The 23,636-nt window shown below is 41.8% G+C and overlaps 1 protein-coding gene across 1 annotated transcript in view; it reads right to left on the bottom strand.

The window, feature by feature from the left end:
* zswim6 (zinc finger, SWIM-type containing 6) overlaps positions 1 to 23,636 on the bottom strand; it is a 51,587-nt gene that overhangs the window by 10,952 nt on the left and 16,999 nt on the right. Inside the window, exons 2-10 of the mRNA XM_037680988.1 lie at positions 13,478 to 13,834; positions 10,670 to 10,818; positions 7,957 to 8,107; positions 6,453 to 6,632; positions 5,260 to 5,430; positions 4,358 to 4,504; positions 3,256 to 3,402; positions 2,452 to 2,712; positions 1,244 to 1,379 (exon numbers count right to left, since the gene is read on the bottom strand). Of these exons, the coding sequence (XP_037536916.1) occupies positions 1,244 to 1,379; positions 2,452 to 2,712; positions 3,256 to 3,402; positions 4,358 to 4,504; positions 5,260 to 5,430; positions 6,453 to 6,632; positions 7,957 to 8,107; positions 10,670 to 10,818; positions 13,478 to 13,834 (1,699 nt within the window). The remainder of the gene's footprint in view (positions 1 to 1,243; positions 1,380 to 2,451; positions 2,713 to 3,255; positions 3,403 to 4,357; positions 4,505 to 5,259; positions 5,431 to 6,452; positions 6,633 to 7,956; positions 8,108 to 10,669; positions 10,819 to 13,477; positions 13,835 to 23,636) is intronic.

Below are 23,636 nucleotides of genomic sequence, written 5' to 3' on the forward strand. Positions count from 1 at the left end.
TTAAAAAGAAACCTGCTCTTAGAGCAACTGTGACGGGGAAGACAAATCGAGAAAGCAAGAGTAAAGAAAAATACGTGTGTATGTGTGTGTGTGAATGTACCTGATTAAAAAAAAAAAAAAAATCTCTTTTTATCAATGATAGTGTTATAATGAGTCCATTAAAATATTCCTGGTTACTTTACCTCCTCCTCTATATTTAACTGTCCCATGGGAGGGAGGAGGTATAAGCTATCACATTACACTACGCTACATTACACTCATTCATTATGTGCTGAGCAGACACCTCTGGTTCCCAGGAGCACCCGTAAGTGGCCGTATTATTCTAAATCGCGAGTTTCACACCAGAGGAGTGAGGATGAAGGAGGTGAGGAGACCAAAAAAAAAAGGTGAGAGGAAGTGGATAGGAAGAGAGTGGCTGACTGGAATAACAGGTTGGAGATGCTGGTTTGGAGGTCAGAAAGCAACCTTAAAACCACGCGGGGATAACAACCACCTAGTTTCTTTTTTGTAAGCATATTATCCTGGTGCCTTCTTTACAGATGGAGGGATGTTATCTTTCAGTTCTTCATCTGCTCCATGCATCTACTGATCATTTATCACGCAGAGAAGCTCAGCTTCAAGAAAACACAACAAATATCTTACCCCCGCCGCCCCAACGCAACCTTCTCCCTGTTGGCTCTCCATGTGTATACGTGCATGGATTCCTCCTCATTACAGCTGTGCTAATTACGCTCTCATTAATGTAATTAATATTCACTCATGCAGCTCCCACAAGTCACAGCATCAAAACACAACAGCGTGGGCTGGATAACACACATGTACACGCTGTCCACAGATGATCCCACACAGGAGCTGGATGTGGAGTGCTCACATGGACAAGGTGCATATCCACAAACTCAAGGGCGTCCCATGGCAAAGCAGAACGCATTAAAAAAAAACCCACACAAGTGTTTTTTTGTTATGTTTCGTCTATGACAACCTAAAACTGTGAAGCACGATTCATTTGAATGCAGCCCCATTTACGACTAAGAGGCTGTGAAAATGTAACCTAACCTCATAAACCCATATGTTTTTCACATTGAAACATAGTAGGCAAACGATTCTCAGCTACTAATTCCTGAACTAAAAAGATATTAGTTTTCATTTACAAGTTTTTGACATGAATACAATAAAAACTACAACAAAAGTAGAACTATATATATATATATATATATATATATATATATATATATATATATATAACCACATGGCTCTCAGTGCAATTTTGTACGCCAGTTCAGCGTCGTGAGGTAGCAGAGAGGTGAAGAGATAGCGGGCGAAGGTGTGCATTGGGACACTCTCTCTGTGGACAATCTCTCCGAGGCCAGAGTACGGACCAGCTGTTTAAAAAAATAAAAAGTAAAAAAAATAGATACTTGATCGACAAAACAAGCAAAAAAAACACAATTTTACCTGAGTAATTAGAGGATCTTCCTCTCCTCATATATAAACAGAATGAATCGCACATTTCTATGTTGTTGAGTCATGATTTTCTGTTTGAGTGACTATCCGGTCTTTCCTCTTCAGCCCGGAAGAGGCGAAGCCACGTGGCATTAAAACCAAACTGTGACGTCGAAAACATATGGTCGTGTGTGCAGACTTGGCCTCTTGCCCTCCTCTCTTCCTCCGCCTCTTCCTGCACTCCCCCTCATCTCTGGTGGGTTATTTTAAACCCCAACGGGCCTCTAAACCGCAGACCACATCACAGAGTGGCGCGGCTGCAGCCTCCTGGGGCCCACGGAGGCCTCAGAGCTGAGTGCTCTGTTAGTAAAAATGCCAGAGGTGGGTGGTCGCGCCTGGGATGAGGCAGGGCTGGGGTTTGGGTGGGGACAGGGCTTGGAGTTTGGCTCTTCCAGTATGTATCACCATCACCACCACCACTACTACCGTCCTCCTCTCCTCTGCATAAACACATTCTGTGTGTGTGTATTCGCTGACACAATACCCCCGGTGTTGCTGCGCAAAGAGCTTGTTTAGGACCGGCCCAGAACGGCTCTGCCTCTTATTTGCACCACAAAGTGAAAAGATAATAAATAGTGAGACGGAGTCAAAGGTGTTTTTCCTGTTATAGCAAGAATGTCTAAGCTCCGTCTGTGCAGGAGCGTAGTTAAAAATGGCAGGGAGGTTTTTTTTTTTAATGAAAAAAAAGTTATGATTTGCTCATCTCAGCCCAAATTTGGTCTACAATGGAACATGAACACACGAAATGCTAAAACAAAAACATTGTACCATTTTTTAGGAAAATTTAAGTTTATTGTGAGTAAAATATGAGTTTATGAGAATTGAAAGTCATTACCTTTTATATATTTGTTATTTGCATTTTATACTACATTCCATCTTTTTCAAAGTCTGGGTTGTATAAAAAGGACTTGAAGGTAAACAAAAAAAAAAACATTTTGCTCTCTTCCTCACCTTCCAGCAGAAAGACTGCCTGTTTACGGAAGATTTTCACCAGGGAGTCGTCCAATTCCATTTCCTGTAGCTTGGCCAGTAGCTGCTCTTCGTTCCGACACACCTTTTCCTGAGCGTACAGCCCATCGGGCATCACCCGCTGCTGGCCTAAGCCGATCAGAGCCGTCTCCACTGCCAGCGCAGCGTACGACTCACCGTCTCCCAGCAATCGCTGCACGGGCATCCGCTGCAGGTCGGCTCTGCTCACGACACTGGAGCAGTCTGTGGAGTTCAGAGAGGACGGAGCATTGAGTCAAGACAAATCTGAGGGGCTAGCCTCGATACATTTGAAAACATCAGGGAAAGAGAAGATGATGCACAGAACAAGTAAAACTTGTAGGAGAGGACAACTGGAAAACTGCAGGAAGGAAACAAAGACAAGATAAGAGCCAAAAGATAAAGCAACAGTGAAACTATTCTTTCTTCATTTGCATTCGCTAAACTTTTCTTTACTATAGTCAGCAAAGAAAAGACTAAAAACTATACAATCTATAATCTTGTGTTTGGCACACAAAGTTAAAATGCACAAATGCCTGTTTACACTATACTCCCATAATGATAGATCTTCTTCATCTTGTTTAATGCAATGCTCAGTATTGCTTTGTTTGTGGTAGTTATATCATCCCTACATGTCATAATACATCACACACCTCTTCCAGTCTGTCAGACATTTCACTTGGAAGTCAAAAAGAAAGACTTGTTGCCTATAGTTAAGTTTGCAGCATGTCAGATGCTTGAATTCAGTTGGAGTACATCTATCAGTACCTGAGAGGTCTAAGCAGATGTTGGAGCCTTCCTCGCCTGCTCGTCCCGACTCCGTCAGAGTGCTGAACAAGGTACCGATAGGATCCAGAGGGTGTCCCACCCAGCCCTCCATGTTGGTTATGGAGGTATGACCTTTGTGGAGTAACTCTAAGACAAGCCGAAGCACATTAAGACAATTATTGACACATTTCTTTGGAGTAACTGGTATGTAAATAGTAAATAGACAGTATTTTTATAACGCCTTTCTATCTAATCAAGATACTCAAAGTGCCTTACATTACAATCTGTGTCCTCATTTACCTCCACACACACACATATAGCACTGTACTGTTGATCCACTCTGAGACGGTGCTATTTAAGAGACTGAGCTGAATACAGCTCCTCAGACTGAGGAAGTCTCTCGGATGAGAGACGAAACGTTTCTACATTTTTTTGTTGATTTGCTTTGTTTTTTTTTGAATGTCCAGAGGACCAGATTTAACTTTTTTAGATAGCACTGTACTGCATCTCTACGAAGTTAATCTAAATCTGTAATCAGTGCTTTAGATCTCATTTATTCCCCGATGGGACACACATCAGGGGCAGTGAGGGGTTCAGTGTCTTGCCCAGGGACACTTCAGCATGTGACTGCTGGTGGAATCGAACCCCCATCTCTTGCTATGGAGGACGGCTGCTCTAACCACTCAGCCACAGCTGCACCAAATGTCGGTTATGTCAGTTTTATGCACAGAAAATATTCAGTGAATATTGTAAATTATATGCAAACTGATAATGCAGTGCTGAAAAATAAACATAAATAACCTTACTGATGTCTCCCTCCATGTTCATATAAGAAACTATTAATTAAGCAACAAAATTTATTAATTCATGTCCTAGTCTACATTTTTTTTTTATGGTCTCTTTAAAAATAATAATTTATGTCACAAGATATGATGAATTTTTACACTGGAATCTCTAAAACTGATGAGCGTTATAGCCAATTTTGCGTTTTCCAAGTTCAGTTAGCTGTGGCGGCCATCTTGAATCAGTTTGACTCCAAAATTACCTTTGAGCAGATTTTAACACAACCTTGACTTTCTGGACATTCATTGACGTGACCCACCTTTTTTGTGCCGTCGAAAGTGCTCCAGCTGCCTCTGCTGCTGCCGCCGTAATGTGTTCACCACAGCAATGGCCAGTCGCAGGGCTTCTCGGGGGTAACCATGTGAGCGCAGCGCATCTACACGAGCACAAGCCGTTGGGACATGTTCTGTGGAAAAAAAATATCAATTTAACCCCGAATATATAAGACGTATTTTCCGCCGTACACGTCGCACCGCCCTATAAGTTGCATCAGTCCAAATACTGTATGTCAGCAAAATGAAGCTGATTTGACGATTGCTCCAGGCAAGCCGGACGAAAGTAGCAGGCTATGGTAAGCTGATTGTATCATTAATAGTCACTTTTACCTATTACATGTCACAATGGCATGCCATACTACTCGAGTGCCATCTAGCGGCTGAAAATGATAGTGTTATTTTTTTTTCAGTCAGAATGAATGAAAACAGTCTAAAAAAGTTAAGTCTGATTCTCTGGACGGGTTCAAAAAACAAAAAATTGTAGAAACGTTTTGTCTTTCGTTCGAAAGACTTCTTCAGTCTGAGGACGTTTCTACAAGTCTTTCGGATGAAAGACGAAACTCTTCTACAATTTTTTTGTTTTTTGAACCCGTCCAGAGGATCAGACTTAACTTTTTTTTAGATTTTTCTACCTGGGTTATTGAGCATGCATCAGGATATAATGAAAACGGTTATATCTCAGCCAAAAATTAGTTTATAAATATGGGAAAAAAATACATAAATGTGTCACTTCGGCGTATAAGTTTCAGGGCATGCAAATTATGCAAAATAACGTTACTTATAGGCCGAAAAATACGGTACATGTTCTTCAACAGGTTTTGATTGTTCACACTCCAGCTTCTGAGTAAAAAACACCCATAAGACATCGACATACGCACAGACTCACCATGCCATAAAGGCCATCCACGTGAGTCAAAAAGGGAGCCCTCCAGGTTGTCGTGGTAACAGTAGTTGGCATAGAGGTCGCTGGCGATAATGTGCTGAAGGTGTCGGTCCTGCCAGTGCAGGTCGCAGGCCTCGATGGCTCGCGTGAACACAGTCCTGTGAGGGCGCATCTCTGCAGAGGGAGGAGGAGGAGGCTTAATGTTTCATCATTTTTAATAATGTTCTGAAAAACAAATGTGGCTTAAAATAATATGTTTATCCAGCAGGTTTTTCTTTTAAAAGCACCAAAATCAAACAAAAGACTTTTTATTTTTACAATTGCAATTAACGATAATTACTAGAAAACATGTCCGTCACCTGAAATGACTTCTACACTACAGGAAAATTAGTGTTTCACACTGTTTCATATAAACTGATACAAGGTTTCTCATGAAAACAAATAAACTATATTGTTTTTTTAAGAACAAAATAAAAATTCAAGGTCATGCATTCCTTGAAAGAATACATATCACCCGCTGCCAAAGCTGTTTTTATCAAACTTTAGACAAACTGTGATGAGCACGCAGCATCACAAGAAGTCATATTTAGAATGTGTTGTGATAAATAACTCTCAGTTACTACCACACAAAATTTTAGCTCAGATTCTGTCAAATTCACTGAGGTATAGCCATTTTTTAAATGAGCTGACTCCAAAAGGTCATCAGTTGTATATTAACAGCCAATAATACTTTGACAGTTTTATCACAATTTAGCCAGCAATTCATGAAAAATCATGCTAAAAGACAAGCGGGGTTGACTCAACAGTTGATGCCTAAGTTTTAAGCAAATATATTGTGTTCAATGCGTTTGTTAGGGACGATACTCAACTACTACCACGTCAGATTTTATTCAATATTTGTAAAATAGATTGATTTATAGCCATTTTTTTAAATTTCTAGGGTCAGTTGAATCGGATTGACAGGAAAATCTACATGGGTGCTTTAATAACTGAGGCACTCTTTCCTGCAAGTGCATATCGGGTTGCTCATTTAAAAAAAAACTATCTAACTTGATCGCTTGGATTAAAGCTAAACTAACGCATCGGAATGATCTTTTAACAGACTCTCCTGATGTAAAGCCTCTCATCTTTCCCAACTGACTTACTGCAACATGAACGCGTTATTGATGGACACACAAAACTTCTCCATCTCTGACCTTGGTTGCCATGAGCGCCTTGGGGCAGTGAGTGGGTGAGGTTGGGCAGCTCGTTGCCGTGGTTACCATCCTCCCAGGGGCAGACATCCACGCTGTTCCATCGGCGCAGCTGGCGCAGCCACGACGACTTCTGCTCCGCCTTACAGTGAGGGTTCAGTACGATGCACATCCACAGGGCACCTGGATACACAACAAACAGACTTGAGCAGCCGGCCCCACTTTGCCGTGGCAATGGTGTAAACAATTAGTCTAACAATGTAGGAAAGTGTGCCTTTAAAACCACGCAAATATGTAAAACTGAAAGCTCAAGGCACTGTTCAAGGAACGTTGCATCGTTTCTCGTCCCTTGGAGAAACGTCTCCATGCTGCCGCCATCTTTCTCTTCGATACAAATTTCTGAAAACAGAGAACTTAATTCATCCAGAGGCAACGCTGCCTGCGCACGCATCATTTGAGTAAATTGGAACAAACAGAATATGAAAAGTGGCTGCGTCTCTGGGGATCTGAATGCATTCAGGGATTTTACTCTCAAGAGTGCAGGAGATGTGTACACTCCACAAGCGAGTGGGTGACTGTGTTGCGCACGTGCACACAGTCAAACGGATTTTGGTTAGAAAGGACGCAAACAAGGACAGAGATGGAGTGTAACGAATGCCGAACATGGAGAGGAGCACGGGGGGGTGGGGGGTGGTAAGGAAAATGGAAGCAGAGATGATTTGCACAAGGAGATGCAGCTTTGTATCTAGAGGAGAACTTAAAGAAGAGTAAGACAAAAGATGGGGAGCGGCAGCGATGGGGAGCGTTCACACATCAGGCAGAGCGATAAGGACTTGGCAAGAAAGGTTTGAAGTGTGGACTTCAAAGAGACCGTCTTCTAAAAATACGTGGGATTGAAACAGATGAGATCACGCCGCTGTCCTCACAAAGTGCAGAACAAGAGCAAAGTTAAGAAATGATGAATAAATCAAAAACAAACAGCATCATCATCATCAAGAGCAGTAGGAAAAAAACAAGAACAAAGAGCGGAGACGATGCGACTGCCGTCCTGGTGATGGGCTTGTTGGTTTTGTGTTCTGCACAGTGAGTCTGTCAGAGGAGCTGTGCTCTGAATCAAACCGAACAAGTACGTGGTTAGCAGCTCTCTGTCACATCAACTAAAAATATAACGAGAAGTGTTTGACAACACCGCGGAGGTGAGGCACGGCGTGCTGCATTAAACGGATTTTTAATTCACAAAGATGTTGCAGAGCTGCCAAACCTAACAGAGACTGAAACTCTGAGCTGTCAGCGACGAGGACGTGAGTCGGAGACCGTGGGCTTTCTTGGACACAGAGGCAAAAAAAAACAGCAAACAGGGGAAATAAAAAAACATGTTTACTTTTGTGTCAGCATCTAGATTCGATCACCCACCTTGCTAAATCTGTCAAAGCCAGTGTGTGTCTGTGTGCGTACTTTTTATAGGAGTGTGTGTGATGTCTCCCCCCCTTTTCCTCCCTTTCCTCACCCAGCTCATCCCAGAGCTGTCTGTACTTGTCGGTCATGGTGGTGCCCTGCTGTCTCCACAGCGCCAGCCGAGGGTCGGCCATGAACTGCTCTGTGATCAGTGTTAACATCCTCGCTCCGTTGGAGTCACGCATCTTCAGCATCTCCCTCACCTGGACGAGGAGACGGGACACAGACCCACACACACACACACACACACTTGAAGTTTATACCAGCTGAGGCACAGATCGCCAAGAAGAACCCACAAACAACAACGAGCACGACTACAACATCACATGCAAGGTTTAGTTTGGATACTGTTTTTTATACAACACCATGTTTTTTTACAACTCAGTTCCAATAAAGTTTAGACATTTTCAAAAGTGGAAATTAAAAAATGGAATGCAAAGAGTTGAAAATCGTTCATACCCACATGCTATATTTAAATTAAGAAATTGTACCATGTTGGGTAAAAAAAAAATTAAGGTAATTTTGAGTTTGATGGCAACAAAGCTTGGGGACTGGGGCTACAAACGTCTGTAAAGGCAAGTGGTACGAATAAGAAACAGCTGGAGGAACATTTAGTTACAAATTAGATTAAATGGCAACACGTCTGTAAGAGGACTGGACTGGTATCAAGAACATTTTTGAGAAGTTAAATCTGTAAGAAGGAAAAACCATCCATCCATCCATTATCTTTTACCCGCTTCTTCCTTTTATGAGTCGTGGGGGGTCACTGGTGCCCATGTCCAGCTATCACTGTGTGAGAGGCAGGCCCTGGACAGGTCTCCAGTCCATCACAGGGACACATAGAGACAAACAGCCATTCACTCTCTTATTAACACCTAGGGACAATTTAGAGTTACCAATCAGCCTAACATGCATGTTTTTGGTCAGTGGGAGGAAACCAGAGTACCCGGAGAAAACTCACATATGCCCTGGACTGGGATTTGAACCAGGGTAACTTGCTCTCTGAGAGGCAGCAGCTCAACTAGTTGTGCCACTGTGCTGCTGAAGGAGAAACCAGTCAGTGAACAACTGTGTCTAAAAATGTGGAAAGTCTGAATATCCCATCATCCACAGTTCATATTATTATCATTAAATAATTTAAAAAATCTGCAGAAATCGGTGCACAAAGGACCAGACCGAAAGTCAATATTGGATGTCCGTGATCTTCAGGCCCTCAGGTGGCACTGCAATAAAAACAGGTCTGACTCTATGATCACTGCAGGACTGCTTCTAGAAATCATTGTCTCTATAGACAGTTTGCCCTGCCATCCACAAAGGCTGGTTAATGCTCTATCACGCAAAGAAAATGCACTATGTGAGCACCATCCAGAAATGTCACCATCTTCTCTGTGACAAAACGCATGTACAGTGGACGGAAGCGTTCTGCAGTCGGACAAATCAAAAATGTAAATTCTTTGTGGGAGCAGCCAATGTCACATCCTTTGTACTAAAGAGGAGAGGGACCATCTGACTTATTATCAGAACACAGCTGAAAACCCGGCCTCTCTGATGGTATGGGGGTGCATTATTCCCTCTGGCATGGGCAGCTTACTCATCTGGAAAAGGATAACTAATGCAGCAAATTATATGCAGGTTTTAGAACAACGTGCTCCCATCCACACATCTTTCACAGGAAAGGACTTTCAGCAAGACAGTGCTAAAACTACATCCATTACAACATGGCTTCCTGGTGCTGAACTGGCCTGCCTATAGTCCAGTCTTCGCACCAGTTAAAAACATTTGGTGCGTCATGAAACAAAAACAAAATCCAACAAGGAAGACCCGAGACTGCTGAACAGCTAAAACCTTACATCAGATAAGAATGGGACAACACTCCCTCCAAAAACTCCATCTGCAGGTCTCCTCAGATCCTAGACTGTTGTTAAAAGAAACAGGGATGCTTCACAGAGCTAAACATGGTCCTATCTCCACTTTATTATACAATTTAGTACTTTAAAGATTTGATCAATTGACTATTTAATTGTGAATTAAATGTGGGTTTCAGAGATTTTCAAACAAGTTCCTTCTCGCTTTTTTTTTTTTTTTTTTTTAAACGCAATGTCCCAATTTTGGGGGAATTGAGGTTGTATATTTTAAAAAACATTACATCTTGTCAGCATATATGTGGTTATCATTGTGCATATATATCTTTTGTTGTGTGTATGATTGAAGGCGGATGAAATTTAACTTGCAACAAAGAGCATGACGTTGAGAGACGTCCTAAAAGCCAGACGAGCTAGATGATAATGGCCTTGGCTTGCGGTCTTTACATAGCACACAAAGCATTAATGCCAGCCTGGCTCTAGAACTGTAATAGCAGACAAACAACTCTCATGTAATCGTTTAATCACGAGTACAGAGCCCTATATACTGCAAGCCTTCCTATTTTCTATACTTCTTTTTTTCCTCATTATTTAACACATTTTTTCCTCCTTCCTACAATTAGCTCAAGCTAAGCTCCAACCTGCCCTTTAATGTATATGCATTATGCGTTATCTTTTATTCCCATTTCTTCGGGGAATAAAAGATAATGCGAGTGCACAAAGGAGTGGGAGAAAGTATCTATTAAAAGGATGCAGTGAAACTAGACAAGAAAACCCAAAGGGAGGGTGGTAAACCTACACAGGCTGAGTGTGCTTGCAGCCGTGACCGACGGGGGCTGGTGTTTGCCGTGTGCATGTTTTTATGTTCTGTATCTGATAAATCAGTGCTCCGTTGGTTCTGACCTTGCTAAAGAGGAGGTTGAGCTGCTTGCCCGAGCCGTGGTAGCCTCCCTGCGACAGGAAGAGCTTAACCTGCTCCTGAACCTGCTCCTCATCCAGGTGCCAGCAGTTCTCATCGTCCACGCTGGCTCCAGCCGTGGGGTCCGGGGCCCCTATAAGCACATGAACAAATAAAGTTGTGGTACCTGCATTTTTCTTAACATCTTTTGTTTTCATAAAAAACGCAGCGTCGGTAGCAGAGAATAATCTGATTTACACAAAAACAAGATAAGATTCTGTATTATTTTCCATAACTTTATCCAACAACAAGCTAGCCAAAATGACTAAACAATTCCATCAAAGATCTTCCCACAAGAACAAAACCCGCCTACAAATGCAGTACAAATATGCAGTTTATCTTACATTAATATATGGTGTTATATAATGAGTCATTTGTGCAAGACATAAGACCAACAACTTTCTCAACATTATGAATAAATCAAGTACTGCTTCATTTAAAAAGTATTGAATTTAGTGCACACTCTTGTTGTGATGTTTTCAGCATTTGCATAGCTGAGGAAAATAATCCAGAGCAAAACTGCAACTTCTCTCTGTCATAGGAAATAAACTTTCATACAGAGTGGCATCATAAAGAACTATGAATGCAGTATTAACATTTGTCAACAATCTGTGTTATTGCATTTTAATAGCTGACTATGCAGAAGTTTAAAACCGCTCTTAATGTATTTATATTTTGTATCCATGGAGTCAGATTTTCTTGTGATCTTTTATCTAGAGCACAAATGCAGAGTATAAAAGTCCTGTAATGGGTTTGGGGTTACTTTAGGTTATATTTGTGAAGAAAAGTAAAAAGCTTTCCTCCATAAGAGGACATACTGGAGTAAAAGTGAGTACTGTAAAAAAAAATAGTCAAAGAAAAACGTTTAAAAGAACTTCAAGAGAAAAACGGATCAAGACCACCTCAAAATATTACAAGAAAGTTTGAGTCCTTTGGAGCAAAGTCAAAAAAAAAAAAGAGGTATCATTCAAAACCTTTGCTCATGTTCCTACAAACATCTCAGTAAAATGTGTGTTTCTTGTGGCAATATTGAGGAGTATTCAGAGACCATTCTGAGGTGGAACACCTGGAGAGCTGGTGCAGGTAGAACAACCTTCATATCAATGTGAAGAAGACGAAGGAGATGGTCATGGACTTCAGACGGAACAACCCCCACCTTGAACATAGGAGGATCTGCGGTGGAAGTGGTCTCCAGCCACAAGTACTTGGGTGTACACATGAATGACAACCTCAGTTGGAGCAACAACACCACCAGCCTGATCAAGGAAGCTCATCAGAGACTCTACTTCCTCAGGCGGCTGAGACGAGCTGGTCTGGGAAGCTCAGTCCTCACCTCCTTCTACAGGTGTGCAGTGGAGAGCATCCTGTGCTCCAGCATCAACATGTGGCATGGAGGCTGCACAGCTGCAGAAAGAACAGCTCTGCAGAGAGTGGTGAAGGCTGCACAGAAGTCTGTTGGAGTCAGCTTCCCCACCATCACAGACATCTACACCCCCAGATACAGGAAGAGGGCCACCTGCATCATGAAGGACCCCACTCACCCAGCATACAAACTTTTTGCCCCGCCCCACTCAGGCAGGAGGTTGAGGAGCATTAAGTGCAGAACCACTAGACTGAGGAACAGCTTCTACCCTGAGGCTTACTCATAAATCCCTAATGAGAATTATCACTGTGAGAAAATAAATCACTGTAATGCTACTTGATTGTTGATATGTGCTGCTGACTATCCATGCTGATGACCTCATGCTGCTGATTTATTTCATGCTGCTGTATTCATTCATACTCATCTGCTCACACAGACTCATGTTCGTGCTGCTGTTGTTCATCGTATTGTTTTTGCACTATTAAGTGTTTAGCATATTTCTTAGTTCATATCTTGGATCTTATTACCGTTTTTCTTTACAATTTATACATTTATTGGATGTAACTGGGACCCTGTGTACACAATTTAGTTCCACCACATGTGCCACGTGTGTGTATGACAATAAAGAACCTTGAACTTGTTACTTCAGACTTCTGTCTGCCTCTTTGGTTATTGTGTCCCGCTTCTGCTGACATTACAAATATTTACGACTTTATGATGCATATTAAAACAAACGCGATCAAAACTGTGTGTATGTTTTAGGCCTCATCTACACTCCTGCAAGCTAAAGAGGGAAACATATTTCTAAAATCATGCTTTGCATATCCTATGCTGTGACCAGGTGCCACACCACATTGTTTCTAGTTTTAACAATGGATTTAGCCCAGATGGTCTCTTGCTATCCAGTACATGTGACAGGTTAGCTATGGACATCACCTTTAAAGTGATTCTTCAGAAAGACACGACAGCTCAAGTCTACACTTCTTGGAATATCAGTGGAAAAGTGTTTCTTTCTCTCTGTTTTATAATTCATTATTTCAAATCCCAAATATTTACTCCCATCAACTCCGTTTCTTGTCTTTCTTTTTAAAGTTCTGTTTCCTGTTTGTTGGTTTCTCTTTGTTGTAGGCCGCTAAGTGCAATATCTGCTGTAGGCTTTATCTTTGTGCTTGTTCTGTTTTCTCAGAGGTAAATTGGTCCATAGTGTTGATTACAGTCACAAAATCTTTCCTCTTCTGTCTGGATGTCATTAATGAGCAGCATTGATCCTGATCCACTTTATTTCAGCACACAATCAATATTTATGCATGAAGAGGCAGAAAGACCACAGCAAATGCATTTTCGACATCCCCGTGACCTCTCCCACACACCGACACACTCGTCTCCTCACCGTGGACCTGGTTGATCTCAGAGTTCTGTGACAGAATCTCGTCAGCCAGTTTCTGTGCGGTGGGCAGCACCTCGGTGTGGTGGACCGATATCAGGTACTGGACGAACTTCTGCAGCTGGTCTCTGCTCATCTGGAACAGTGTTTCTGAGATGGGCAGGTGCAGTTTGACCTGCTCGGGTTTCCGCACTCTGTACAGCGACAGCGCCACCACGTGAGCGCAGTAGAAGATGTCTTTGTTTCCGCAGGTGCACGTTACCGCGGTGATCTTGCAGCGGTCGAAGCTGACGCTGACGCTGCACACGAGCTCTGGGGACGAGGGCGTGGCGGGGTCCGTCACTGTGCCGCTCAGATGGAAACCTGAAAACCATCAGAAACAAACTCAATTAAGTAAATTCATCTACGTAATGAATAAAATGTTTCCAAATTCATCCATCAAATGTGAACTAACAGAATTTCTCTAGGCTCCTGTTTTTTTAAAAGGATAGTTTCAACAGCAATGAAGGCAATATCAATTTTTTTTTAATTCTGGGGGATATTCTTGTGAAAGGATCAAACTACCGTATTGTTCAGACTATAAGGCGCATTAAGCAAAACAAAACAGTCGCATAAGTCAAACTTTATTCAACTCATTCACAATAACCACATAAAACCAGTTCAAGGTCATCAAGCACAACCAGAATTAATACATAAGGGGCACCAGATTATAAGGCTCACTGTTGAGTTTTGAGAAAATTAAAAGGATTTTAAACGCACCATATAGTCTGAAAAATACGGTAATAATGTCTAGTCAGACCGAGGGATATTTCAGAGTCGATTTATACCATCTAACATCCAGCATCAAACTTTAAAAACTTTCTAAATATTCAAGTAAATGCTATTTTATAAATCTTGATGCTTTTGGATTAAATTGGTTAATTTGCACAGTCCCTGATGGATGTGCACCAGGCTGCACCACTGCTAGCTGCTGCTGCCATATCCTCCTGCAACATACCCAAGGAATCTAAAAACTAGAGAAATTACATTTTCTCCAACAGCATATGCCGAAGAAGCCGAAACTGAGTTTCTAATGCTAAAAGAAGCAGAATACTAGTTAAACGCTATATGGGGCCGAGATGGTGTAGAGGCAGGGCAGCCGGCTTGGGACCCGAGAGTCCCAGGTTCGATCCCCAGTCACTGCACATCACGTGGCGTCTCTGGGCAGCACGTCTAATCCCCAAAATGTCCCCCGGGCGCTTTCAATAGCTGCCCACTGCACCACCTGGTGGTGGATGGGTTAAATGCAGAGACTAATTTCGCCATTGTATGGAACATACAGTGCTGACATTGTGATGACATTATTATTATTATTATTAAAGGGATCAAAACACAACAGAAAAGTTAAAAGAAGCAAAAGACTAGCTAAAAACACATCTTTGGTGAAAATGTTTGAAAATAAAGTTAATTACAGTATTTTGAAAAATATAAACATTACAAAAACCAAGTCATTGCACTCGTCTCCTAAACGAGCTTAATGTTTTAACCTGTGAATGACTAAAATAGCACGAAATAAGCAGAAGTAGTTAAATTATAAAAAGAACATACAATGTACAGAAAAACATAAACAGGGAAACAGGATGTTAAATCAGTATCACACATTAATTGTGTAATGTAAAAAAAAAAAAATAGTTATTTGAATGAATTACTATAAAACGTTTAAGACTGGAGTTGGTTTAAAACAACTTAATCCACTTTGGTCTTGAAACTGCTGGGACTAGTCATTAGTTTGTCAATACTGTTCAAATTAAACTCTATTTATACAAAGAAAGAGTCATCTACAACAGGTAAGATGTTTATAAGTTCACAAGATTTGAAATATCACTTTACGCAACGCAAAACACTTCAAAATATTCAAACTATTTATTTGAATGTGAACAACTGCTGTTGAATAGGAACTCTGTAACACGCTGCATCTTGTGTCCAAACAGTGACAACAAGACAACAAAAAAATCAGTCACATATATATTAGAGGCTTTTTTTAGTAAGAAAAAAAAATTAAGAAAAATAGAACACCTCATTTAGCATCAGTTCCCTGCCAAAAGCCACATGTTCTTTAATCATTAGATATAATAATAATAAGAAGAACCCACCCATCCACAGCTCAGTCTGACTGAAAGTCATATAACTTAACAGACCTCTATCCAGATGAACAAAAGTGTCAATTCACAACAGGAGGAACTGAGACAGGGATGAGGAAGTCATCGGTGAGCACGCCTGTTTCAGTATGAATAAAACAGACTCTTGTTTGAGTCAGAACTGTTTGATCTCGTTCCGACAGCTCTATCCGGAGGCGTGGCCTATCAATATGCAGGAATGAATATGAATGAGCCAGGTGGGGTCCACCGGTAGTGGCTTCAAAACACACACCCATGATCATATAAAAGATGAAAACATGTGTACATGGACCGAGACACAGCGTGAGCTCATGGTTTATTAATAGTAGGAGGGGCTAGGAGATACAGAGAGCTGCTTACGAATGCATTTATGTGCTCAGGAGATGGAGGTGAAATTCATGTGAACCAGGCAAAGACAGACAAATCCTTAATATGTTTATCAAAGAGCCAAGTGCACACATCACGGTGATATAAAGCATGCATTAACGCACATATCAAAGGGTTTTCTGGTGAGAAGGAAGGCACATGAGATGAATATTTTACAAGATTTAGATGGGAATGGAATGAAGGTTGTACAAGCAAGCTAAGGAGAGGTCAGGTAGCAGAAGCTTTGCCTCTTTTGTTCTTTAGATATACCATCAGAACGCAGTTTAATAAGGAGAGATATCAGTAAATAAGATCACAGCTCCTGCATTTAATATAGATTAGGCCTGTCGCGATAAACGATAAATCAGTTAATCGCATGAAAAATGAAAATTATCAACCGCGTTTTCATTTATTGGCTAAGGCTTTATTGTTTCTTCGTGTCTCTCTCTTTCTACTGAAGACACTGGATGACAAAAATGACCCCTCCCTTTTCTCTTTAAAATCCATTTTAACCGTCCAAAATCGTGTTTTTTGGATCGTTTAAAGCAGCTAAGCTGAGAAGCTAAGCTACGAGCTAAGCTAACAGGCCGACCTCGGGGAAAAAACCTCCGTCTTGTCAAAGCTCCAAAATTCACAGTTGAAAAAGAAGCTGAGAAATTGTTTACTGATTTTTTTTTTAAATTAAAAACTTTGTGTGAAAAATGATATGCTAAAGAGCTCAAACCACACCAAGCGTCTGCCATTTTGAGAACTGAAGAGAGACACGTCAAGGGCCTTCCTCCCATTTTTCCTTAAAGAGACACGCTGCTTGCTCCCTCATTATCCTTCCTTCGATTCTAACAGTTTTGTACTACCAAAAAAATAAAAAATAAAAATTCTTATACTGCCATACAGTGGTCGAAAAAAATTACTACATGCAAAAATAATTAAATATTTCTTCTTAAATTTGACAATAATTACCAATTATTGTCAAATTTCAAACAATATTATCGTTTATCGCAATAATTTCTGAGACAATTAATCGCCTAGCAAAATTTGTTATCGTGATAGGCCTAATGTAGATATAGTACCTTTAGGATACTCTAGGATACTAAAATCAGGTCTCTCTTGTAAATGAGTCCTCAAGGCTCAATGGAATTTACCTTTCTAAATAAAGGTTGAATGAATGATATGCTACTTTTTTCCTGAACATTCTCATTGAAGAAACATAGTCACATTGAAGTTAGAGAAGATGAAGTCACTATGCAATCAAAAAATTTAATATACTAAATGGCTTGAAGGAAGGAATACGCAAAGCAAATCATCTTGCACTGAGAAAAAACAGAATTATAGCCGCCTGAGTCAAAGCTTGTACAGTAAATGACATCTCATTCAGTATTGTGAGATCTTGCTAGATGTGTTGGTGCTCCGAGACTTTTAATGATGACTCTCAGCCACAACCACACCAGATTTTAGTTCTTAATATCTGTAAGAGCTAAATATATTTTAATGTCGTCTGTGTGTTGATTAGATGTGGTGGTCATCTTGCAGTTTGGTAACTTTGAAAGCAAATCCTATATAGATATACACCCAATGAGTACTTTCTTTGAGTTTCATTAAAATTGGTTTAATGATTCATTCTACTTTGTTAACAGACACGGATGACTCTTGGGAATGACTCGGCTACTAATACACCAAATTTTAGCTCGATCACTGTTCAACTGTCTGCATCATAGCCATTTTTGTGTTGGTTAACATTGCTTAGCTGTGTCGACCATCTTGAAAATTGTTGACAGCGAAAGTTAAACCGTTGTAGACATATACCCAATGATTCAGGTTCACCCAATGATTCACCCATTGAAACAGGTCTCTCTTGAAAATGAGCCCTCGTGACTCAACGAGGCTAACCTGTATAAATAAAAGGTTGAATGAATGAATGATTACTTTCTGGGAGTTTCATTAAAATCCATTCAATGGCTCATGAGATGTTTTTCTAACACCATAGACAAACATGCAGGTGAAAACAACATCCACTTTTTACTTTCAGTGGGATAAATTTTGCAAAACTACTAAAACAAGAAAGCCGAAACAACAAAGTCTTGTGATATGCTGTATGCCTGGTTTTAGAACTGATTCTGCATAAATAAAAAGTGTTGGCTGCACGAATCTTACAACTGCAAAACATTGCCATGGAGAAACGAGTTCCCGCCGTGAAAGCCAGCTGGCAGAGAAAGCCCATGTTCATTTACAATATCCACAGCAGAGGGGCGTGGATCAACTATGGCAGCTCTGTGCATCTGCACTGATCAAAGCCTATATGTCTACAGCTGCGGGACAACGGTGGAGCCATACTGAAACAATCCTAAACAAGACAAAAAGGTTTACACGCCACAGCTGTTTGTGAAAGAAAAGCATACCTATTTGGTTGTAAAGCCAAAAAAGGCTAACAAATAAGCTTTTAATATTTGCTTATATGCTTTGCATGGATGAGTGTGTTTAGTGTGAGTTGAGTTTCAAGAGTGGCCCCTGGTCCAGAGAAACGGAAAACATCAAACACATGTGGAGCCGCGAGAGAGCTCAAAGAAAAATCAACCTCTGATGCAAACGCACAGAGACACGCACTGAGCAGACGGTTATAAAGGCAGCTGCACTTTCTTCTGCAAATGTTTTCGAGCTCAAAGGGAGAATTAACGGTGATGCGCTTTAAAATGAAAAACATGTGGCGTATGTAAAACTAACTAGTGATAAAAGACTCGCATGCTCGAACGGGGATTGGGGGGGGGGGGGGGGGTAGGTGTTGTTTCCCTTTGCTTTATCGGACTCTTTCACCTTCCGAGCCCTTTGCATCCCCCCCACCTCACCCCTTTCTTCCCTCCATCCACATTCCCACAGCTCTTTCACTCTCACTCTCTGACAGATGGGTAGGTAATGAGTTTCGCCTTTCCCCATCCAATCGTCTGGGCACCAGAAACTGCCCCCTGCGCCAAAAATGCCCTTTTAATTTAGCCAAGCGCTGAGTACAGGGATATTACTGTTTCGACACACATGCACATACACACACCTCCCATGACTCCTGGTCGGGGGAGGGCATGAAACCCTCAATGTCTCATGTGCTAGCTATTAAAGAGCATGGTTTCTTCACCACCACCCTCTCCTCAACCCATCCACATAGCACCCCTCCCCAAGTGGTGCTCATGGCTCTTTTCTGTGCATGTTCAAGAGGCCAGAGTTGGCTTTCAAAGTAACCATGGCGGCCATTTTTAGAACAAGGCCTCTGTGAGGTTGCCCTAGAAACCCCTTCTGACCGCCCTGGTGAAATCACACTTGGCCCAAAGAGCCTTGCAAGAGAGCAAAAACAGCATGTAACCGAGTGAGCATGAACAGGGAGATGTATATGTGCATGTGTGCAAAGTCTACTAATGCCAGCGGACCACACACACTCTTTGACAGACCTGAATCAGAGGATTCTTACCTGTTCCTCATGATTAGCCTGAACCACTTGTGTCTATTTAACAATGAAGAGCTCCACAAAGATTTGACTTTCATACTGAGGAAGACGGAGACGAACTGAGAACAGCATGGTTTTCGACATACATCTCATGAGATGGAAGAACACCTCCTTTATAAAAGCCCCTATAAAACAAGATTAACCTTCCCACATGAAATCAGTCGGCTGGGATCAGGGCTGGGCCTAAAGAGGTTTGCTCATCATTGCAACAAAAGTGCTCAGTGTACCCAAATCACTGGACTAAATTAGATTGAGCAACGTACATATATTTCTACAATTGTATTAAGATTCCAAGTCAATGGAGAAAATTCAGGCCCCACAGTGGCAAGGTCATTTAGTTTATTAGCTGAATTGGTTCCTGAGTGACTGTCACCTAAATCTAATATGGCACCGTCTGGTTCAGACAGTACTCATCCGGTGGATTTGTGCACACATTTTTTGTGATTCGGAATACCTGATGGATTGAAACTAACCAGTTAAAGCAAATGGCCTCTTTTGAAAGCAAGTAAACAAAAAGAAACTGAGAAGAACAAAGAGAGAAAATAGATGTTCAGGGTCCACTTGGCTTTAAGCTATTCCCATTAATCACATTACCTAGATGGACACACAGAACCACCTAAATCCAACTCTGCTTTGATGGAGCATCCCTGATCCAAAGGGGGACCACCTGCTGAAGACTGAGCATTAACATGGGATTCTACTTAGTGCTGACCAAAAACAGCCAGCCTAAACCTCACTGAGAAAAGGCTACGGGACTGGAATCCAATCCATTTGGCTGGATTGAACCTGGAGGCCCTAGTGAAAGAAGATCTGACCCACAACTGAAGAAAAGCAAGGCTGCAGTGTAGGTCGAGGAAGGGTCAAGAACTGTAAGGCACATCGCCCCACCTCCCCCTCTGCTCCGTCTCTAAAACCCCATCCCACCCACAGTTACAGGAGCATTTCCTGCATGGCGGCTCCTTGAACTGGTCCAATTAATAAGGCTACAAAGGCAAATACAATCCTTTCAGCATTTTGAAGGGTAGCTCGGTCTACGAGTAACAATACATGCATGCATGTGTGGTCCTATAAGGAAGAACTCATACAGAGACTATAAACAGAGATCAGTGCTATTCTGCAGGAGACCTTGCTCCGGGCGTGTGTGTGCATGTGTGTGTCCTAGGTGTGGGACAGGCTGGAATAACACGAGTAAGCTCCAGGGGCGGCCATGTTTATGCCTTGAACCCACTGGTGAACTGATAAGTTTTTCTTTTTCCTCTGCGGGTGTGTTCTCATCACCCACACATTCACACGCACACCCTTGTGCACCAACACACACTCCCTCATAGTCTGAATACTTATCCAGACAGACTGAAGCGGGCATAAATTAGTATTTTGAGATATTCTATGAATTTCAATGTTTTTACTTCCGCTTGTGTGTCTGACAGCAAAATCCGAATGCAATTCAGAGAGATGGCAGGGAATTTCTAAATGTGTGTGTTTGTGTGTGCTGATGGATGTGCGGGTGATTGGAGTTGTCATCAGCTGGCAGTTAAAATGACAGTCAACTGCTTGGCTGCTGCCACTTAGTTGCCACGCGGTACATCAGGAATGACTTGCAATTTTCTAACTATCACTTTCAAAATAGATCCTAATTTTGCCAGATTGGGCTTGTCAGGCATAGATTGCATTTCAGCTGGGCTGACTTATCCCAAAGGCTGGTGTTCAGAATGCTGACCAGTTCAGAAATATAACGTTGGCCACACTCAGCCTGAAATATGAGAAGAATATAGCAATAAATTGTAGAAATAGGTGTAACTGGTGCATCAATATTGAAGGGGAAGACCCATATTCAGCTGTTCAGCATGCTAGTTTAACATTAAAGGGTCTAATAATCAAGTTATTTTAAGGTGATGCTCTGTCAAAAAGCAAACCTTAGTACCTTAGCTGATGTCATCAGCTGTGACATCAGTCACAGAGAACTGAGTATGGAGAACAAAGCAAAAGTCTTCATACAGTAGGCAATCTATGCTCAGAGCATGCATAATTTGTGTGGTAACACAGACAGTATTCAGTTGGGAAAAACAACAAAATAACCAAATGGTGTTGTGCAAAAGTGTAGAGGGTTAATATTAGCTAATGCAATTTTCTTTCCAATTGATGTTTTGTTTATGTTTTATAAGCCTGCAATTTATAACAAATGAGTCCATGTTTGGCTCTTTTGCCTGTTTTTTATGTACTCTCTGCTCTATGACCTATAATGTGGCAGGTAATTTACTTGCTATTGATTCCTATTTAACAGAACATAATTTCAAATATGACCAGACTATCCTTTTAAGAGAGGAAACGCACAAATATGTGTTGCATCGTTGCACGTGTCCATCTGAGTTGCCCTTCAACAAATTTCTCTCCGCTGAAAAGCCAGATGCCTGCAAACTCCATCTCCTGCCTGTACATTAACTTTACATTATCCTGATGCATGTGCAGGGTTCATTAGTGTGAATGGAATTACAGCTGGCTGGAAATAAATGTGTGTAATTAGCAAAGGTCTGTCCCAGAAGAGCAACGCGTGCTATACGTGGAGGTAATGGGATCCATCGAAAAGCCATTGTCTGGTCCTTTAGAGCTTGAATATGCCTTTAATGACAAACCAATGCAGCAGAGGCCTCGCAGCACTCATGGTTGCCTTTCTATGAAGGTAACAGATCAGTGTTTAAATGAGAAAGTCTGTAACGGCTCAGTGGACAATGTAAGAAAGACAAAAACAAAGAACATGGGATCTTCATTGGGTTTTGGAATGTGTGTTTGTCGGACCTTACGCAACATTTGCATCCAGACAGTGCCAAAGTGATATTTGCTGGGCTTGCCTAAAGCGATTACAGATGTGTTACATTTGCTTAAATTGCTTGAACTTTGACCCATAAACCCTTTGATCAGTTGGTTTTATCAGAACATCTTTCAAAAAGTACCTTAACGTGAAAGCAAATTTATGGTAAAAAGTTAAAGACTAAACGATAGAGTGCAGTAAAAGGGCTCAGCAAACAGAACACACACACGCACACACAAAGCCCCCGTTACAGCCAACGTGGCTGAAAAAGAACAGAATGTATTTGCATTTGAAAATAGCCCGGCACTAACTGGACTGAAACCTACAGCATAACTCTGTGTGTTTTTAAGTCCACTTTTCCACGCCAGGAAACAACCTTACACTCTTTTACCCTTCCCGTTTCATTTGGAAAGTCACCCGACACACTCCACCAGACACACACACACTCCACCCTTTGACACACACTCATGATGCCTTCATGCATGCACGCATACTGGCCTCAGTGACTCCCTGCAGTCAACCTCCTTCTGCTCACAAACAACCCCTCCTCTTTCCTTTTTCTCTCTCCAACAACCGACTCCTCCTCCCTTTTCCCCTCCCATGATACACATGCACAAAATGCTGCCTAGCCCTGAGCTGACCCGTTGTGTGTACTGACGTCACACACTAGACAAGGGGAGGCATCATTCCAGACAGACACACACACATGCACACACAAACACACTCACAGGCCCCAGCCGAGGGGGAAGCTGCATTCCAGCACAGACACACATCACCACGCCTGGCGGTGGGAAACATGGGGAGCGCTCAGCTGTAGCAGAGAGGCAGGGAGGAGAGAGGAGGGATGGTGGGGGGTGTTTCAGAGGAGGGAGGGAGGGAGTGATGGCTCTGAGCCAGTGCTCCTCTGAGCTCAGCACTTCCCCTTTCAGCTCCAGCCAGCCGCCAGTTTGCGTAACGCAGCCCGTGCAGGCTTGTGTGTAACCCTTTCCTTCCTGGAGTCACTGAGGTCACACTTGCTGTTGTCTGTTTGACACACCCCACAGCTCTGACTGTTTGCCTACAGCCCCACCTCTCACAGGTATTTACCTGACAAAGATGGAACCAGACACACACGGATACTGCGTTAGTACTGCAGAGAAATGGGGCTGAACACTCACCAAGAATAGGTTAATCTTTTACTCCCTAATTTACATTTCATCTATTATTTACATCATTGTTTTCAACGTAGAGGACACTTGTAAAAGCTTGTGCAAAAATCCAAGTATGAGAGTAACCTGGATGGAAAGCTGTAAGAGATGAGCCAAAGGCTTATTCCACCTTTTAGTCCTACATTTACTGAAGGCTGTATAT

This window comes from Nematolebias whitei, chromosome 8, assembly GCF_014905685.2.
Source record: "Nematolebias whitei isolate Nwh7 chromosome 8, NemWhi1, whole genome shotgun sequence".
Lineage (NCBI taxonomy): Eukaryota > Metazoa > Chordata > Actinopteri > Cyprinodontiformes > Rivulidae > Nematolebias > Nematolebias whitei.